This window comes from Telmatherina bonti, assembly GCF_933228915.1.
Source record: "Telmatherina bonti genome assembly, chromosome: 8".
Taxonomy (NCBI): Eukaryota; Metazoa; Chordata; class Actinopteri; order Atheriniformes; family Telmatherinidae; genus Telmatherina; species Telmatherina bonti.
In genome coordinates, this window is record NC_136626.1 from 5839115 (window position 1) to 5856568 (window position 17454).

At 56.4% G+C, this 17454-nt stretch overlaps 1 protein-coding gene across 1 annotated transcript in view; it reads left to right on the plus strand.

The window, feature by feature from the left end:
- LOC306759815 (kinesin-associated protein 3-like) overlaps positions 1-17454 on the plus strand; it is a 66572-nt gene that overhangs the window by 16465 nt on the left and 32653 nt on the right. Inside the window, exon 10 of the mRNA XM_079245554.1 lies at positions 4286-4448. Coding sequence (XP_079101680.1) covers positions 4286-4448 — 163 coding nt within the window. The remainder of the gene's footprint in view (positions 1-4285; positions 4449-17454) is intronic.

Consider the following 17454-nt stretch of genomic DNA (forward strand, 5'->3'; position numbering starts at 1 on the left):
CTGCTGGTCACACACTGTGTTCACACCAGGTGATGGAAACAAGTCAGACAAGCATGTTTAGAGATGAGATGTGTGGAAAAGAACATTTTTAGGGATTTCACAATTACAGATTTCCTTTACAAAATTATTGTTGAAGAAGTAATCCCGTTTTTATATTTATCACAATGATTTTGTGTTGATATGTTTTCCAACATATTAAATATGTCATGAACATGAAAAGTCCTTTTAGGTTTTGAGTTTTTAATGACAGATTTCAAAATGAAGTCAGGAGTTAACCTGTCTGCGTGGCTGCATCTTATCTATGTTATCTTAAACCACATATGCCACATGTTATCTTATTATGTTAACCCCAGAAGGTCAACATAATAAAACATAGTAAATGATATTGGTTCCAAAACTGAGCCTTGTGTAACTCCAAATAACAGATGTTTGTTGCAGAAAATCCATTTTATTCTTGTCGGCTTGCACTTTTAAGGCGCTGTAAATGTCAGTAAATGTGTTTCTACAAAGAAAAGCAAGGCGTACCCACCCCGCTGTCCAGACCTCAGCAGTCTTATGAACAAACAGCGCCTCAGTGTTGTGTTCCCATCCACTGCGATTGCTGCCAGAATGGAAGAATGGCTTGGAAAACTGCTGAGTCATTAGATGTGGGACTGAATGTTGGCTTTACTTTCCCACTGCACCCAGAATCCAGATGTTAGGGGGTATTAGCAGGATGTTGGATGAGTGGAAAAGTGTGTAAAATAAATGTGTAATAAAATGACTAGTACTGAAAATCTGACCTCTAAAACTAATGTTTGCTTTAGCAGAAAAGTTACATTTTAATCTGATTAGTCATGAAAAACAAGAATTATTTATTTGTTCTGTTTAGAAAAAAATCCCCACGGTCATTTTGACAAATAGCTGTTTCCCACTGCAGCACGGTTGAAACCACACTTATCAAATTTCGTTTTCTGAAACGCTCCCGGGGTCGGCTGTAAAGCGGCGCTTGTCCCAGAGCCCTCACCATGTCGACTTTCCTCAATCCTGCCCCACCTGGTTCCAATCTCACTCCATTTATCAAAGCCAGACCCCGTTAGGGGGATAGAAGAAACTGCTTTTCTTCTATCTCCCTGCCCCCCCCCCCCAGCGTATCTTCAGCTCAGATTAAAGAAGCCTTCGGGGGTTTGGGCCCACTCAGCCATGTGTCCAGCAGGAACATGTTGCTTTCAACACTTGACGCGGTGAACTGGAGCCGTTTACACAAGAGGAAAGTTTGCTTTACCGACATGGACGTGTAATTGATGAAGAGCGATGCCATCGTGATCACGAGGTTTTGTTTACTCAGCAACACGCGGTGACTTTCTCCCGATCAGATATGAGTCGAGAGCAGTGATTGGGTTTTACATCCAGCTGCTGTCGCTGATGTCGGCGGTAATTGCCGCAGGCTGCAGCTGATTAAGCGACTGGAGGTCTGGTGTGACTGGAGCTGGTTTCTCACACAGTAGCAGCGGGTGTGTTTTAACTGGGAGCAGGTTGCGTGGTGCTGGTGTCTGGCAGCGGGGAGACCACAGGAGATGGAAATGTGTTCACATGCAGACTGGACCGACTGGTGATGCACTGAGAGCCACATCAGTCCCAAAGACATGAGTCAGCAGATGTTTGTGTCTGAACACCTCCACCTGCCTGCCGGCCAGGTGAAGCATTTACATCCCAACAAGAGTTCACATGGATGTTTTCCAGATTAAATTACATTTTTTATATCTGGTAATGACTTCAGTTTTCCATGTAACGACCTTGACGTGACTCCCATCATTGAACCATCATTCCCATTATTCCCATCACATATAGATATTACCGCTTCTGGGTTTCATTTATTTGTTTGCCATTATTATTATTATTTGTAGTATTAGTAGTAGTATTATATTTTTAAAATTAATAACAATTTTTTATTTGGTTGTATAGTTTTAGTTAAGCCTTTTTTATTTTTATTTTCTGTCACATATTTATTTGTTTTCATGTAATTAAGAAAAATTTAAATATGAAGGGATTTTTTTATTTTACGTTATTGCATTTTTTGGGGGGGTTTATTATTATTATTATTATTATTATTATTATTATTATTATTATTATTATTATTATTATTATATTTTAAAATAATTTTTTATTTGATTGTATATTTTTAGTTAAGCCTTTTTTTTTATTTTCTGTCATTTTATTTTACATTATTGTATTTTTTTTATTTTGTGTTTATTATCATTATTATTATTATTATTATTATTATTATTATTAATGGTGAATGTTATTTTATATTGTTATATGGATATTTTTATATATGTTTTTTTTTTTTTCATTTGGTGTATTTTGTATTGTATTTCTTGACAAAGTTCTAGTTTGAATTTGATTTTATTTTCATATCCTCACAGTACTTTTTTCCAATCTGTCTAGCATTACAGCAGAAATGCTGAATATATTTTACTTTGCAAGTGGAGCCTGATGAATAAGAAGGAAATGAAGCTTGCTGACTGTAAACATACAGTATTAGTTTTTAAGTTTTAATTTAAGGCAAACTGCATATTGATGCTGGAGCTGAAAGAATGGTGAACAGAAGATACAAGAGGAAGAAAACGGCAACAAATGTATGAACCAATCAGCTGCAGAGAAACCGACCAGAAAACAACCTGCAACATCTGCAGGAAGACGAAGCAGAGAATCATCAGGAGCACCAATAAGGGGACATATTGAGAGGAAGATAACTCCACCTGGAAGAAGGAAGAAACCTTCCTGTAACGCCCCATATGCACCATAAATCATGACATCAGTACTGCCGTCCTTCACCGGAGTATAATCACAGCACTTAACTAGAAACAGATTTTAATTGAGTCACTTTGACTCCTCGTCCTGCACAGAGGCTCGATTCTGGCCTTTTATAGACCTGTAACAGCAGGAGCAGCACAGACGGAGTTACGGTGATAACAGGACTCCGGTCCACTGCCGTAGACCAGAGGGTCCTGGACCAGAAGGCTCAGAAAAGACCGGCTGGTTCTCCAGGAGGAGTTCTGGCAGTCTGCACAGGTCCGTCCTGCAAGAAGACGTCAAAAAGACGCATCATCTGTTCCCTCTGCTTCAGTTTCACCTGAAAAGCAGCAAAGATCAGACTTTAGACCAGAACCAGGACCTCAGAGATCCATCTGGACCTTAGATGGCCGAAGCCTCATGAGAACTGGTCTCCATGGAAACGTGGCTTCAAGAAGCCAGAAAAGGTAGAGGTCACATGACCCAAGAACTGGACTGAAGATCGGTGAAACCAGGAACAACGGAGGGACAGATCCTCCCAGAACCCGGACCTCTACGGGTCTGATGGACCATCCAGAACCCAGACCTCTACGGGTCTGATGGACCATGGGAGGTCGCCTCACCAGGGAGACGTCCAGGAGGCCTCCTGACCAGATGCCAGAACCACCTCACCTGGAACCTGGAGCTCCTACAGAGGAAATGTATGAATGTATTCACGGCGGATTTGACTAAATCTATTTGCAGTAAGCACCGTGGCAGACGCCCGACGGGCCACCGTCCCGACGTGGCCCGTCCCGACGTGGCCCGTCCCGACTGGCCGTCCCGGCGTGGCCCGTCCCGACTGGCCGTCCCGACGTGGCCCGTCCCGACGTGGGCCGTCCCGACGTGGCCCGTCCCGACTGGCCGTCCCGACTGGCCGTCCCGACGTGGCCCGTCCCGACTGGCCGTCCCGACTGGCCGTCCCGACGTGGCCCGTCCCGACTGGCCGTCCCGACTGGCCGTCCCGACGTGGCCCGTCCCGACTGGCCGTCCCGACGTGGCCCGTCCCGACTGGCCGTCCCGACGTGGCCCGTCCCGACGTGGCCCGTCCCGACTGGCCCGTCCCGACTGGCCCGTCCCGACGTGGCCCGTCCCGACGTGGCCCGTCCCGACTGGCCCGTCCCGACGTGGCCCGTCCCGACGTGGCCCGTCCCGACGTGGCCCGTCCCGACTGGCCCGTCCCGACTGGCCGTCCCGACGTGGTCCGTCCCGACTGGCCGTCCCGACTGGCCGTCCCGGCGTGGCCCGTCCCGACTGGCCGTCCCGACGTGGCCCGTCCCGACTGGCCGTCCCGACTGGCCCGTCCCGACTGGCCGTCCCGACTGGCCGTCCCGACGTGGTCCGTCCCGACTGGCCGTCCCGACTGGCCGTCCCGACTGGCCGTCCCGACCGGCTGCTAAACCTGCTTTTCTTTCAGCAGAAATGTTCCAGATTGAACCTCTTGCTTCTCTGTGCTGTTTCTGGCCTCCAGGCTGAGGCGGGGGCTGTGGAGAAGCTGGCCCGGCTGGTTCCCTGCGAGCACCAGGAGCTCCTGAGCACCACCCTGCGCCTCCTGCTCAACCTGTCCTTCGACTCCTCGCTGCGCAGCCAGATGGTCCATGCCGGACTCGTTCCCAGACTCTCCTCCCTGCTCGGTAACCGTCTTCACTCCTGACCCTTCTCAGTCCGTCTAGCCGAATTTCCCCAACATGTCTACCTGAGCGCCTGGTCTCGTCTCCTCCGCGGTCAGCAGCATCTCTGACGGGGCCTCCCCGGGGGCTTGGGGGGGACTCGGGTAACAGAGCATAATCAATATAATGTATTTGTTAGAATAACATGCCAGAAGCTCAGAACAAATGTTGTTTTTGTTGGAGCAGGCCGGAGAGGTGGACGGGTCTTGGGAGATTTAGGGAGGGCTGTTTTTTGGGAAGTGGCAGGTGGGGGTTGCTGCTTCAGGAAGCCAGGCACACGCATAATATAACTTAACACTGAAATATCATGCCTGCTCACAGTTGTGACACTGTTGAGTTTGCCTGTGTGTGCATGTGTGTGCTGCGCTTTATGTGAGCAGAGGCGTCATTAATCATCCGCTCTCGCTGCCAGCCCGCCGCTTTTCATCTGAAACGCCACATGAAGCCTCCGCTGTTATCTCCGCAGAGAGAGGCCTCCGCTCTCTCCATCCAGACCCGACCCGAGGTCACGACACCGCTCCATAAGATGAAAGTAGAGCTTGTCGTCATCACCTCCCGTCTGGTGCGATGCTCTGCAGACGGAGAACATGCAGGAGCAGGAGGAGGAGGAGGAGGAGCAGGAGGAGGAGTCCTCTGCTGCTCTGGACATCAGCACACGATACATAAACTGATCAAATAATCCATTTTTAGAATGAACAAAAACATAATTATTCTGCTTTTCATCAATGAGAGAAAATGTTTTCACCCATTAACCCTTTAAGCTCCACAAGATTGTTTCCATCATCATCATCATCATCATCGTCGTCGTCTCAGCAGCAGCAGTGTGGAACAGTGATGGTCATGTGACCCTCCAGCTGGTCTACGGAGGTTTTCCAGCGTTTCTCTCCGTCCAGGAGGTTCACAATCCAGACACAACATGTAGTGTTTATTCAGAGACTCTAGATGGTAAATCCACCATTATTTATCACATCTTCATCACCATCACTACCATGTTGCTAAGAGACCTCTGTTTTCACCTGGACATGATGATGAAGACACTTCCTGTCAGACTTTCCACCAATCAGAGAGCTTAAACTGACGGTAACGTCCAATCAGGAGCAGCCAAAGATCAACAAGTGATGAGAAAAGCAGGAAAATAAAGATCCTCTATGGCTGGAATAAAGCCAGGAAGACGTTTGGGATGCAGCTGAGATGGAGGATCTGCAGTGAGGAGAGCTGGTAGATAGTAGCAGGAAGACGTGTGGAAACATGGAAACTGTGTGTGTGTGTGTGTTTCAGACATGAGAGAATGATGTGCAGATGAGAAAAGGCTTGGTCACTGCTGATCTGTGTGTGTTATTTCTACAAACTCCTGGTCGCTCTTTATGCTGCTTTATCTGTTCATACATTCATTTTACATCATTTTAGCCTCAGAATCTGACAGCTGAGGCTGAAAACATCCCGTTTCCATGGAAATGTCACGTCTGCAGGCTGACTGGGGTAAAAAGGGTTAAATTAGAAGAAAAAACCACTTTCGGGCTGCTTGACTTTCCTGTCTGACAGCTGCTGGTGACAAACGGCTGGAAAACCTGACTGATGTGAAGAATTGAACATTTCTTAAACAGTAAACTCATTCCATCAACACGGTGTGATGATGTGATTTCTGAACGCCGGCAGCCTCCTTAGCTTTTGATTGGTGGCCTTCTGAGCCAATAGGAGCTACATGTGGATCCATACATCCGCCTGCTCCTGACCCGGTTCTGTCGGGTCGATCCAGCCGTAAATGAGTTTGTAGAAGCATGAAGCAACGTGTCATGTCTGTGTGAGGAAGATAAACATCTCTACACCCTCAAAATCTCACATTTGAGGGTGTAGAAAAGCAGTTGTCATGGCGATCAGGCGTCTGAAATAATTCAGCCACCATGTCTGTGTGTCCGTCCGTCCTCCTGTCTGTACATTTAGTCATTTCTCAGTTGGAGTGAAACTCCTCCGTCTCCACAGTCTAATCAGGATGCTGGCATCATGGCTGGCACAAACAGCTCAGCGGCCGGCGTTGCCGCGGCGATACTCTGTAAAAGCATCGCAGCTTGTTATGTGGTGCTGAATGCGACCGAAGACCAAACCCAGCTGGCCTATTTATCCCCAATCTGCAATAACCAGCGCAGCCCAGACACTTCTTCATGTGTGCGGCTGTAATTTTACAGAGGTTAGGTGGTTTTACGTCGGACTGGAGTGTAACTGGAGTGGAGCTCTCCCACTGAACAGTCTAGTTAATTTTAACAGCTCGCCTTCACCCTCCTCCCTCCTCCGCTGCTCCATCACTGCTGGTGTTTTGAACATTTAATGGGATCTCTCTCCTGGCCCATAAAGGATCCTCCATGTCCTTCCCAGCAGAGCCAGGGAGCTGCAGTGTGTGTTTAGGGTGCTGGTCGAGGAGGAGGATGGCTAATGAGAAGCACATGGTCCGGTCGGCGGCTGGCGGAGCAGCAACAGCCTGGCTTTAACTTATTAAACACAGAGGCTTCCTCCTGGCTTCCCAATTAAAGCTGGAAGCCGCCTCTCATCTGCCCCTCCGTCCAGCGCTTCAGCCAGAACATCTGGATCCAATCCTGGATCCAATACGGCCGACTGAACCGACCGGAACCGACTTGGACCACCTGGGACTGACTGGGACCGACCGGAACCGACTTGGACCACCTGGGACTGACTGGGACCGACCGGAACCGACTTGGACCACCTGGGACTGACTGGGACCGACCGGAACCGACTTGGACCACCTGGGACTGACCGGGACCGACTTTGACCACCTGAGACTGACTGGGACCGACTTGGACCACCTGGGACTGACCGGGACCGACTTGGACCACCTGGGACTGACTGGGACCGACTTGGACCACCTGGGACTGACTGGGACCGACCGGAACCGACTTGGACCACCTGGGACTGACTGGGACCGACCGGAACCGACTTGGACCACCTGGGACTGACTGGGACCGACCGGAACCGACTTGGACCACCTGGGACTGACTGGGACCGACCGGAACCGACTTGGACCACCTGGGACCGACTGGGACCGACCGGAACCGACTTGGACCACCTGGGACTGACTGGGACCGACCGGAACCGACTTGGACCGCCTGGGACTGACTGGGACCGACCGGAACCGACTTGGACCACCTGGGACTGACTGGGACCGACTGGGACCGACTTGAACCACCTGGGACCGACTGGGACCGACCGGAACCGACTTGGACCACCTGGGACTGACTGGGACCGACCGGAACCGACTTGGACCACCTGGGACTGACTGGGACCGACTTGGACCACCTGGGACTGACTGGGACCGACCGGAACCGACTTGGACCACCTGGGACTGACTGGGACCGACCGGAACCGACTTGGACCACCTGGGACTGACTGGGACCGACCGGAACCGACTTGGACCACCTGGGACTGACTGGGACCGACCGGAACCGACTTGGACCACCTGGGACCGACTGGGACCGACTTGGACCACCTGGGACTGACTGGGACCGACCGGAACCGACTTGGACCACCTGGGACTGACTGGGACCGACTTGGACCACCTGGGACTGACTGGGACCGACCGGAACCGACTTGGACCATCTGGGACCGACCGGAACCGACTTGGACCACCTGGGACTGACTGGAACCGACTTGGACCATCTGGGACTGACTGGGACCGACCGGAACCGACTTGGACCACCTGGGACCGACCGGAACCGACTTGGACCACCTGGGACTGACTGGGACCGACTTGGACCACCTGGGACTGACTGGGACCGACCGGAACCGACTTGGACCATCTGGGACCGACCGGAACCGACTTGGACCACCTGGGACTGACTGGAACCGACTTGGACCACCTGGGACTGACTGGGACCGACCGGAACCGACTTGGACCACCTGGGACTGACTGGAACCGACTTGGACCACCTGGGACTGACTGGAACCGACTTGGACCACCTGGGACTGACTGGGACCGACCGGAACCGACTTGGACCATCTGGGACCGACCGGAACCGACTTGGACCATCTGGGACCGACCGGAACCGACTTGGACCATCTGGGACTGACTGGAACCGACTTAGACCACCTGGGACTGACTGGGACCGACTGGGACGGACTGGAACCGCCTGGGACGGACTGGAACCACCTGGGACGGACTGGAATGACTGGAATGACTGGGACCGACTGGAACCGCCTGGGACCGACTGGAATGACTGGGACCGACTGGAACCGCCTGGGACCGACTGGAATGACTGGGACCGACTGGAACTGCCTGGGACCGACTGGAACCGCCTGGGACCGACTGGAACCGCCTGGGACCGACTCGAATGACTGGGACCGACTGGAACCGCCTGGGACCGCCTGGAATGACTGGGATCGACTGGAATGACGGGGACCGACTGGGACCGACTGGAATGACTGGGACCGACTGGAACCGCCTGGGACCGACTGGGACCGACTGGAATGACTGGGACCGACTGGAACTGCCTGGGACCGACTGGAATGACTGGGACCGACTGGAACCGCCTGGGACCGACTGGAATGACTGGGACCGACTGGAACCGACTGGGACCGACTGGAACCGCCTGGGACCGACTGGAACCGCCTGGGACCGACTGGAATGACTGGGACCGACTGGAACCGCCTGGGACCGACTCGAATGACTGGGACCAACTGGAACCGCCTGGGAACGACTGGAATGACTGGGACCGACTGGAACCGCCTGGGACCGACTGGAATGACTGGGACCGACTGGAATGACGGGGACCGACTGGAACCACCTGGGACCGACTGGAATGACTGGGACCGACTGGAACCGCCTGGGACCGACTAGAATGACTGGGACCGACTGGAACCGCCTGGGGCCGACTGGAATGACTGGAACCGCCTGGGACCGACTGGAATGACTGGGACCGACTGGAACCGCCTGGGACCGACTGGAATGACTGGGACCGATTGGGACCGACTGGAATGACTGGGACCGACTGGAACCGCCTGGGACCGACTGGAATGACTGGGACCGACTGGAACCGCCTGGAACTGCCTGGGACCGACTGGAATGACTGGGACCGACTGGAACCGCCTGGGACCGACTGGAATGACTGGGACCGACTGGAATGACTGGGACCGACTGGAATGACTGGGACCGATTGGGACCGACTGGAATGACTGGGACCGACTGGAACCGCCTGGGACCGACTGGGACCGACTGGAATGACTGGGACCGATTGGGACCGACTGGAATGACTGGGACCGACTGGAATGACTGGGACCGACTGGAACCGCCTGGGACTGACTGGAATGACTGGGACCGACTGGAACCGCCTGGGACCGACTGGAATGACTGGGACCGACTGGAACCGCCTGGGACCGACTGGAATGACTGGGACCGACTGGAATGACTGGGACCGACTGGAACCGCCTGGGACCGACTGGAATGACTGGGACCGACTGGAATGACTGGGACCGACTGGAACCGCCTGGGACCGACTGGAATGACTGGGACCGACTGGAATGACTGGGACCGACTGGAATGACTGGGACCGACTGAAACCGCCTGGGACCGACTGGAACCGACTGGGACCGACTGGAACCGCCTGGGACCGACTGGAATGACTGGGACCGACTGGAATGACTGGGACCGACTGGAACCGCCTGGGACTGACTGGAATGACTGGGACCGACTGGAACCGCCTGGGACCGACTGGAATGACTGGGACCGACTGGAACCGCCTGGGACCGACTGGAATGACTGGGACCGACTGGAATGACTGGGACCGACTGGAACCGCCTGGGACCGACTGGAATGACTGGGACCGACTGGAACCGCCTGAGACCGACTGGAACCGCCTGAGACCGACTGGAATGACTGGGACCGACTGGAACCGCCTGGGACCGACTGGAATGACTGGGACCGACTGGAACCGCCTGGGACCGACTGGAATGACTGGGACCGACTGGAACCGCCTGGGACCGACTGGAATGACTGGGACCGATTGGGACCGACTGGAATGACTGGAACCGCCTGGAACCGCCTGGGACCGACTGGAATGACTGGGACCGACTGGAACCGCCTGGAACTGCCTGGGACCGACTGGAATGACTGGGACCGACTGGAACCGCCTGGGACCGACTGGAATGACTGGGACCGACTGGAATGACTGGGACCGATTGGGACCGACTGGAATGACTGGGACCGACTGGAACCGCCTGGGACCGCCTGGAATGACTGGGACCGACTGGAACCGCCTGGGACCGACTGGAATGACTGGGACCGACTGGAATAACTGGGACCGACTGGGACCGACTGGAATGACTGGGACCGACTGGAACCGCCTGGGACCGACTGGAATGACTGGGACCGACTGGAACCGCCTGGGACCGACTGGAACCGCCTGGGACCGACTGGAACCGCCTGGGACCGACTGGAATGACTGGGACCGACTGGAACCGCCTGGGACCGACTGGAATGACTGGGACCGACTGGAATGACTGGGACCGACTGGAACCGCCTGGGACCGACTGGAATGACTGGGACCGACTGGAATGACTGGGACCGATTGGAACCGCCTGGGACCGACTGGAACCGCCTGGGACCGACTGGAATGACTGGGACCGATTGGGACCGACTGGAATGACTGGGACCGACTGGAACCGCCTGGGACCGACTCGAATGACTGGGACCAACTGGAACCGCCTGGGAACGACTGGAATGACTGGGACCGACTGGAACCGCCTGGGACCGACTGGAATGACTGGGACCGACTGGAATGACGGGGACCGACTGGAACCACCTGGGACCGACTGGAATGACTGGGACCGACTGGAACCGCCTGGGACCGACTAGAATGACTGGGACCGACTGGAACCGCCTGGGGCCGACTGGAATGACTGGAACCGCCTGGGACCGACTGGAATGACTGGGACCGACTGGAACCGCCTGGGACCGACTGGAATGACTGGGACCGATTGGAACCGCCTGGGACCGACTCGAATGACTGGGACCAACTGGAACCGCCTGGGAACGACTGGAATGACTGGGACCGACTGGAACCGCCTGGGACCGACTGGAATGACTGGGACCGACTGGAATGACGGGGACCGACTGGAACCACCTGGGACCGACTGGAATGACTGGGACCGACTGGAACCGCCTGGGACCGACTAGAATGACTGGGACCGACTGGAACCGCCTGGGGCCGACTGGAATGACTGGAACCGCCTGGGACCGACTGGAATGACTGGGACCGACTGGAACCGCCTGGGACCGACTGGAATGACTGGGACCGATTGGGACCGACTGGAATGACTGGGACCGACTGGAACCGCCTGGGACCGACTGGAATGACTGGGACCGACTGGAACCGCCTGGAACTGCCTGGGACCGACTGGAATGACTGGGACCGACTGGAACCGCCTGGGACCGACTGGAATGACTGGGACCGACTGGAATGACTGGGACCGACTGGAATGACTGGGACCGATTGGGACCGACTGGAATGACTGGGACCGACTGGAACCGCCTGGGACCGACTGGGACCGACTGGAATGACTGGGACCGATTGGGACCGACTGGAATGACTGGGACCGACTGGAATGACTGGGACCGACTGGAACCGCCTGGGACTGACTGGAATGACTGGGACCGACTGGAACCGCCTGGGACCGACTGGAATGACTGGGACCGACTGGAACCGCCTGGGACCGACTGGAATGACTGGGACCGACTGGAATGACTGGGACCGACTGGAACCGCCTGGGACCGACTGGAATGACTGGGACCGACTGGAATGACTGGGACCGACTGGAACCGCCTGGGACCGACTGGAATGACTGGGACCGACTGGAATGACTGGGACCGACTGGAATGACTGGGACCGACTGAAACCGCCTGGGACCGACTGGAACCGACTGGGACCGACTGGGACCGCCTGGGACCGACTGGAATGACTGGGACCGACTGGAACCGCCTGGGACCGACTGGAATGACTGGGACCGACTGGAATGACTGGGACCGACTGGAATGACTGGGACCGACTGGAACCGCCTGGGACCGACTGGAATGACTGGGACCGACTGGAACCGCCTGAGACCGACTGGAATGACTGGGACCGACTGGAATGACTGGGACCGACTGGAACCGCCTGGGACCGACTGGAATGACTGGGACCGACTGGAACCGCCTGGGACCGACTGGAATGACTGGGACCGACTGGAACCGCCTGGGACCGACTGGAATGACTGGGACCGATTGGGACCGACTGGAATGACTGGAACCGCCTGGAACCGCCTGGGACCGACTGGAATGACTGGGACCGACTGGAACCGCCTGGAACTGCCTGGGACCGACTGGAATGACTGGGACCGACTGGAACCGCCTGGGACCGACTGGAATGACTGGGACCGACTGGAATGACTGGGACCGATTGGGACCGACTGGAATGACTGGGACCGACTGGAACCGCCTGGGACCGCCTGGAATGACTGGGACCGACTGGAACCGCCTGGGACCGACTGGAATGACTGGGACCGACTGGAATGACTGGGACCGACTGGGACCGACTGGAATGACTGGGACCGACTGGAACCGCCTGGGACTGACTGGAATGACTGGGACCGACTGGAACCGCCTGGGACCGACTGGAACCGCCTGGGACCGACTGGAACCGCCTGGGACCGACTGGAATGACTGGGACCGACTGGAACCGCCTGGGACCGACTGGAATGACTGGGACCGACTGGAATGACTGGGACCGACTGGAACCGCCTGGGACCGACTGGAATGACTGGGACCGACTGGAATGACTGGGACCGACTGGAACCGCCTGGGACCGACTGGAACCGCCTGGGACCGACTGGAATGACTGGGACCGATTGGAACCGCCTGGGACCGATTGGAATGACTGGGACCGACTGGAACCGCCTGGGACCGACTGGAACCGCCTGGGACCGACTGGAATGACTGGGACCGACTGGAATGACTGGGACCGACTGGAACCGCCTGGGACCGACTGGAATGACTGGGACCGACTGGAACCGCCTGGGACCGACTGGAATGACTGGGACCGACTGGAACCGCCTGGGACCGACTGGAATGACTGGGACCGATTGGGACCGACTGGAATGACTGGGACCGACTGGAACCGCCTGGGACCGACTGGAATGACTGGGACCGACTGGAACCGCCTGGAACTGCCTGGGACCGACTGGAATGACTGGGACCGACTGGAACCGCCTGGGACCGACTGGAATGACTGGGACCGACTGGAATGACTGGGACCGATTGGGACCGACTGGAATGACTGGGACCGACTGGAACCGCCTGGGACCGACTGGAATGACTGGGACCGACTGGAACCGCCTGGGACCGACTGGAATGACTGGGACCGACTGGAATGACTGGGACCGATTGGGACCGACTGGAATGACTGGGACCGACTGGAACCGCCTGGGACTGACTGGAATGACTGGGACCGACTGGAACCGCCTGGGACCGACTGGAACCGCCTGGGACCGACTGGAATGACTGGGACCGACTGGAATGACTGGGACCGATTGGAACCGCCTTGGACCGACTGGAATGACTGGGACCGACTGGAATGACTGGGACCGACTGGAACCGCCTGGGACCGACTGGAATGACTGGGACCGACTGGAATGACTGGGACCGACTGGAACCGCCTGGGACCGACTGGAATGACTGGGACCGATTGGAACCGCCTGGGACCGATTGGAATGCCTGGGACCGACTGGAACCGACTGGAATGACTGGGACCGACTGGAACCGCCTGGGACCGACTGGAACCGCCTGGAACCGCCTGGGACCGACTGGAATGACTGGGACCGACTGGAATGACTGGGACCGACTGAAACCGCCTGGGACCGACTGGAACCGACTGGGACCGACTGGAACCGCCTGGGACCGACTGGAATGACTGGGACCGACTGGAATGACTGGGACCGACTGGAACCGCCTGGGACTGACTGGAATGACTGGGACCGACTGGAACCGCCTGGGACCGACTGGAATGACTGGGACCGACTGGAACCGCCTGGGACCGACTGGAATGACTGGGACCGACTGGAACCGCCTGGGACCGACTGGAACCGACTGGAATGACTGGGACCGACTGGAATGACTGGGACCGACTGGAACCGCCTGGGACCGACTGGAATGACTGGGACCGACTGGAACCGCCTGGGACCGACTGGAATGACTGGGACCGACTGGAACCGCCTGGGACCGACTGGAATGACTGGGACCGATTGGGACCGACTGGAATGACTGGGACCGACTGGAACCGCCTGGGACCGACTGGAATGACTGGGACCGACTGGAACCGCCTGGAACTGCCTGGGACCGACTGGAATGACTGGGACCGACTGGAACCGCCTGGGACCGACTGGAATGACTGGGACCGACTGGAATGACTGGGACCGATTGGGACCGACTGGAATGACTGGGACCGACTGGAACCGCCTGGGACCGACTGGAATGACTGGGACCGACTGGAACCGCCTGGGACCGACTGGAATGACTGGGACCGACTGGAATGACTGGGACCGATTGGGACCGACTGGAATGACTGGGACCGACTGGAACCGCCTGGGACTGACTGGAATGACTGGGACCGACTGGAACCGCCTGGGACCGACTGGAACCGCCTGGGACCGACTGGAATGACTGGGACCGACTGGAATGACTGGGACCGATTGGAACCGCCTTGGACCGACTGGAATGACTGGGACCGACTGGAATGACTGGGACCGACTGGAACCGCCTGGGACCGACTGGAATGACTGGGACCGACTGGAATGACTGGGACCGACTGGAACCGCCTGGAATGACTGGGACCGATTGGAACCGCCTGGGACCGATTGGAATGCCTGGGACCGACTGGAACCGACTGGAATGACTGGGACCGACTGGAACCGCCTGGGACCGACTGGAACCGCCTGGAACCGCCTGGGACCGACTGGAATGACTGGGACCGATTGGAACCGCCTGGGACCGACTGGAACCGCCTGGGACCGACTGGAACCGCCTGGGACCGATTGGAATGACTGGGACCGATTGGAACCGCCTGGGACCGACTGGAACCGCCTGGGACCGACTGGAATGACTGGGACCGATTGGAACCGCCTGGGACCGACTGGAATGACTGGGACCGACTGGAATGACTGGGACCGATTGGAACCGCCTGGGACCGACTGGAATGACTGGGACCGATTGGAACCGCCTGGGACCGACTGGAACCGCCTGGGACCGACTGGAATGACTGGGACCGACTGGAACCGCCTGGGACCGACTGGAATGACTGGGACCGACTGGAACCGCCTGGGACCGACTGGAATGACTGGGACCGATTGGAACCGCCTGGGACCGACTGGAACCGACTGGGACCGACTGGAATGACTGGGACCGATTGGAACCGCCTGGGACCGACTGGAATGACTGGGACCGACTGGAATGACTGGGACCGATTGGAACCGCCTGGGACCGACTGGGACCGACTGGAATGACTGGGACCGACTGGAACCGCCTGGGACCGACTGGAATGACTGGGACCGACTGGAATGACTGGGACCGACTGGAACCGCCTGGGACCGACTGGAATGACTGGGACCGACTGGAACCGCCTGGGACCGACTGGAATGACTGGGACCGACTGGGACCGATTGGAACCGCCTGGGACCGATTGGAACCGCCTGGGACCGACTGGAACCGCCTGGGACCGACTGGAATGACTGGGACCGATTGGAACCGCCTGGGACCGACTGGAATGACTGGGACCGATTGGAACCGCCTGGGACCGACTGGAACCGCCTGGGACCGACTGGAACCGACTGGGACCGACTGGAATGACTGGGACCGACTGGAACCGCCTGGGACCGACTGGAACCGCCTGGGACCGACTGGAATGACTGGGACCGACTGGAACCGCCTGGGACCGACTGGAATGACTGGGACCGACTGGAACCGCCTGGGACCGACTGGAACCGCCTGGAATGACTGGAACCGCCTGGGACCGACTGGAACCGCCTGGGACCGACTGGAATGACTGGAACCGCCTGGGACCGACTGGAACCGCCTGGGACCGACTGGAATGACTGGGACCGACTGGGACCGCCTGGAACCGCCTGGGACCGACTGGAATGACTGGGACCGACTGGAACCGCCTGGGACCGACTGGAATGACTGGGACCGACTGGAATGACTGGGACCGATTGGGACCGACTGGAATGACTGGGACCGATTGGGACCGACTGGAACCGCCTGGGACCGACTGGAACCGCCTGGGACCGACTGGAATGACTGGGACCGACTGGAATGACTGGGACCGATTGGAATGACTGGGACCGCCTCTAACTGGGCCAGGCTGGAGGGCATTAGTCGAGGTCTGTCAGTGGTTCTGGTCCAGTGAAGAGCCTCTCTTAACACTTCCCTTAATGAAAATTCCCCAGGTCAGACTGTGGTCTGAACTCTATAACCCCCCCCCCACCCTTTCACCCCCCCAACCCAGCTGGCTCCTCCTCTCCTGGCGCCCCGGCTCAGGTCAGGGGTCAAACTCATGAAGGTTCTGGACTCACTGACAGTCTGATACTCAATCCATTCAGACTTTATCTTCATCAAGAGGTTCGATAAGCAGCGGGGGGGGTGGGGGGGGGGGGGGGGGGGTTCACATGAATTAGTTTTAATTTAAACAAGTTTAAAGGAGATCTTTACTGGTGCAGCCATAGAGGATCATTATTTTCCTGCTTTTCTCATCACTTGTTGATCTTTGGCTGCTCCTGATTGGACGTTACCGTCAGTTTAAGCTCTCTGATTGGTGGAAAGTCTGACAGGAAGTGTCTTCATCATCATGTCCAGGTGAAGATAGAGGTCTCTTAGCAACATGGTAGTGATGGTGATGAAGATGTGATAAATAATGGTGGATTTACCATCTAGAGTCTCTGAATA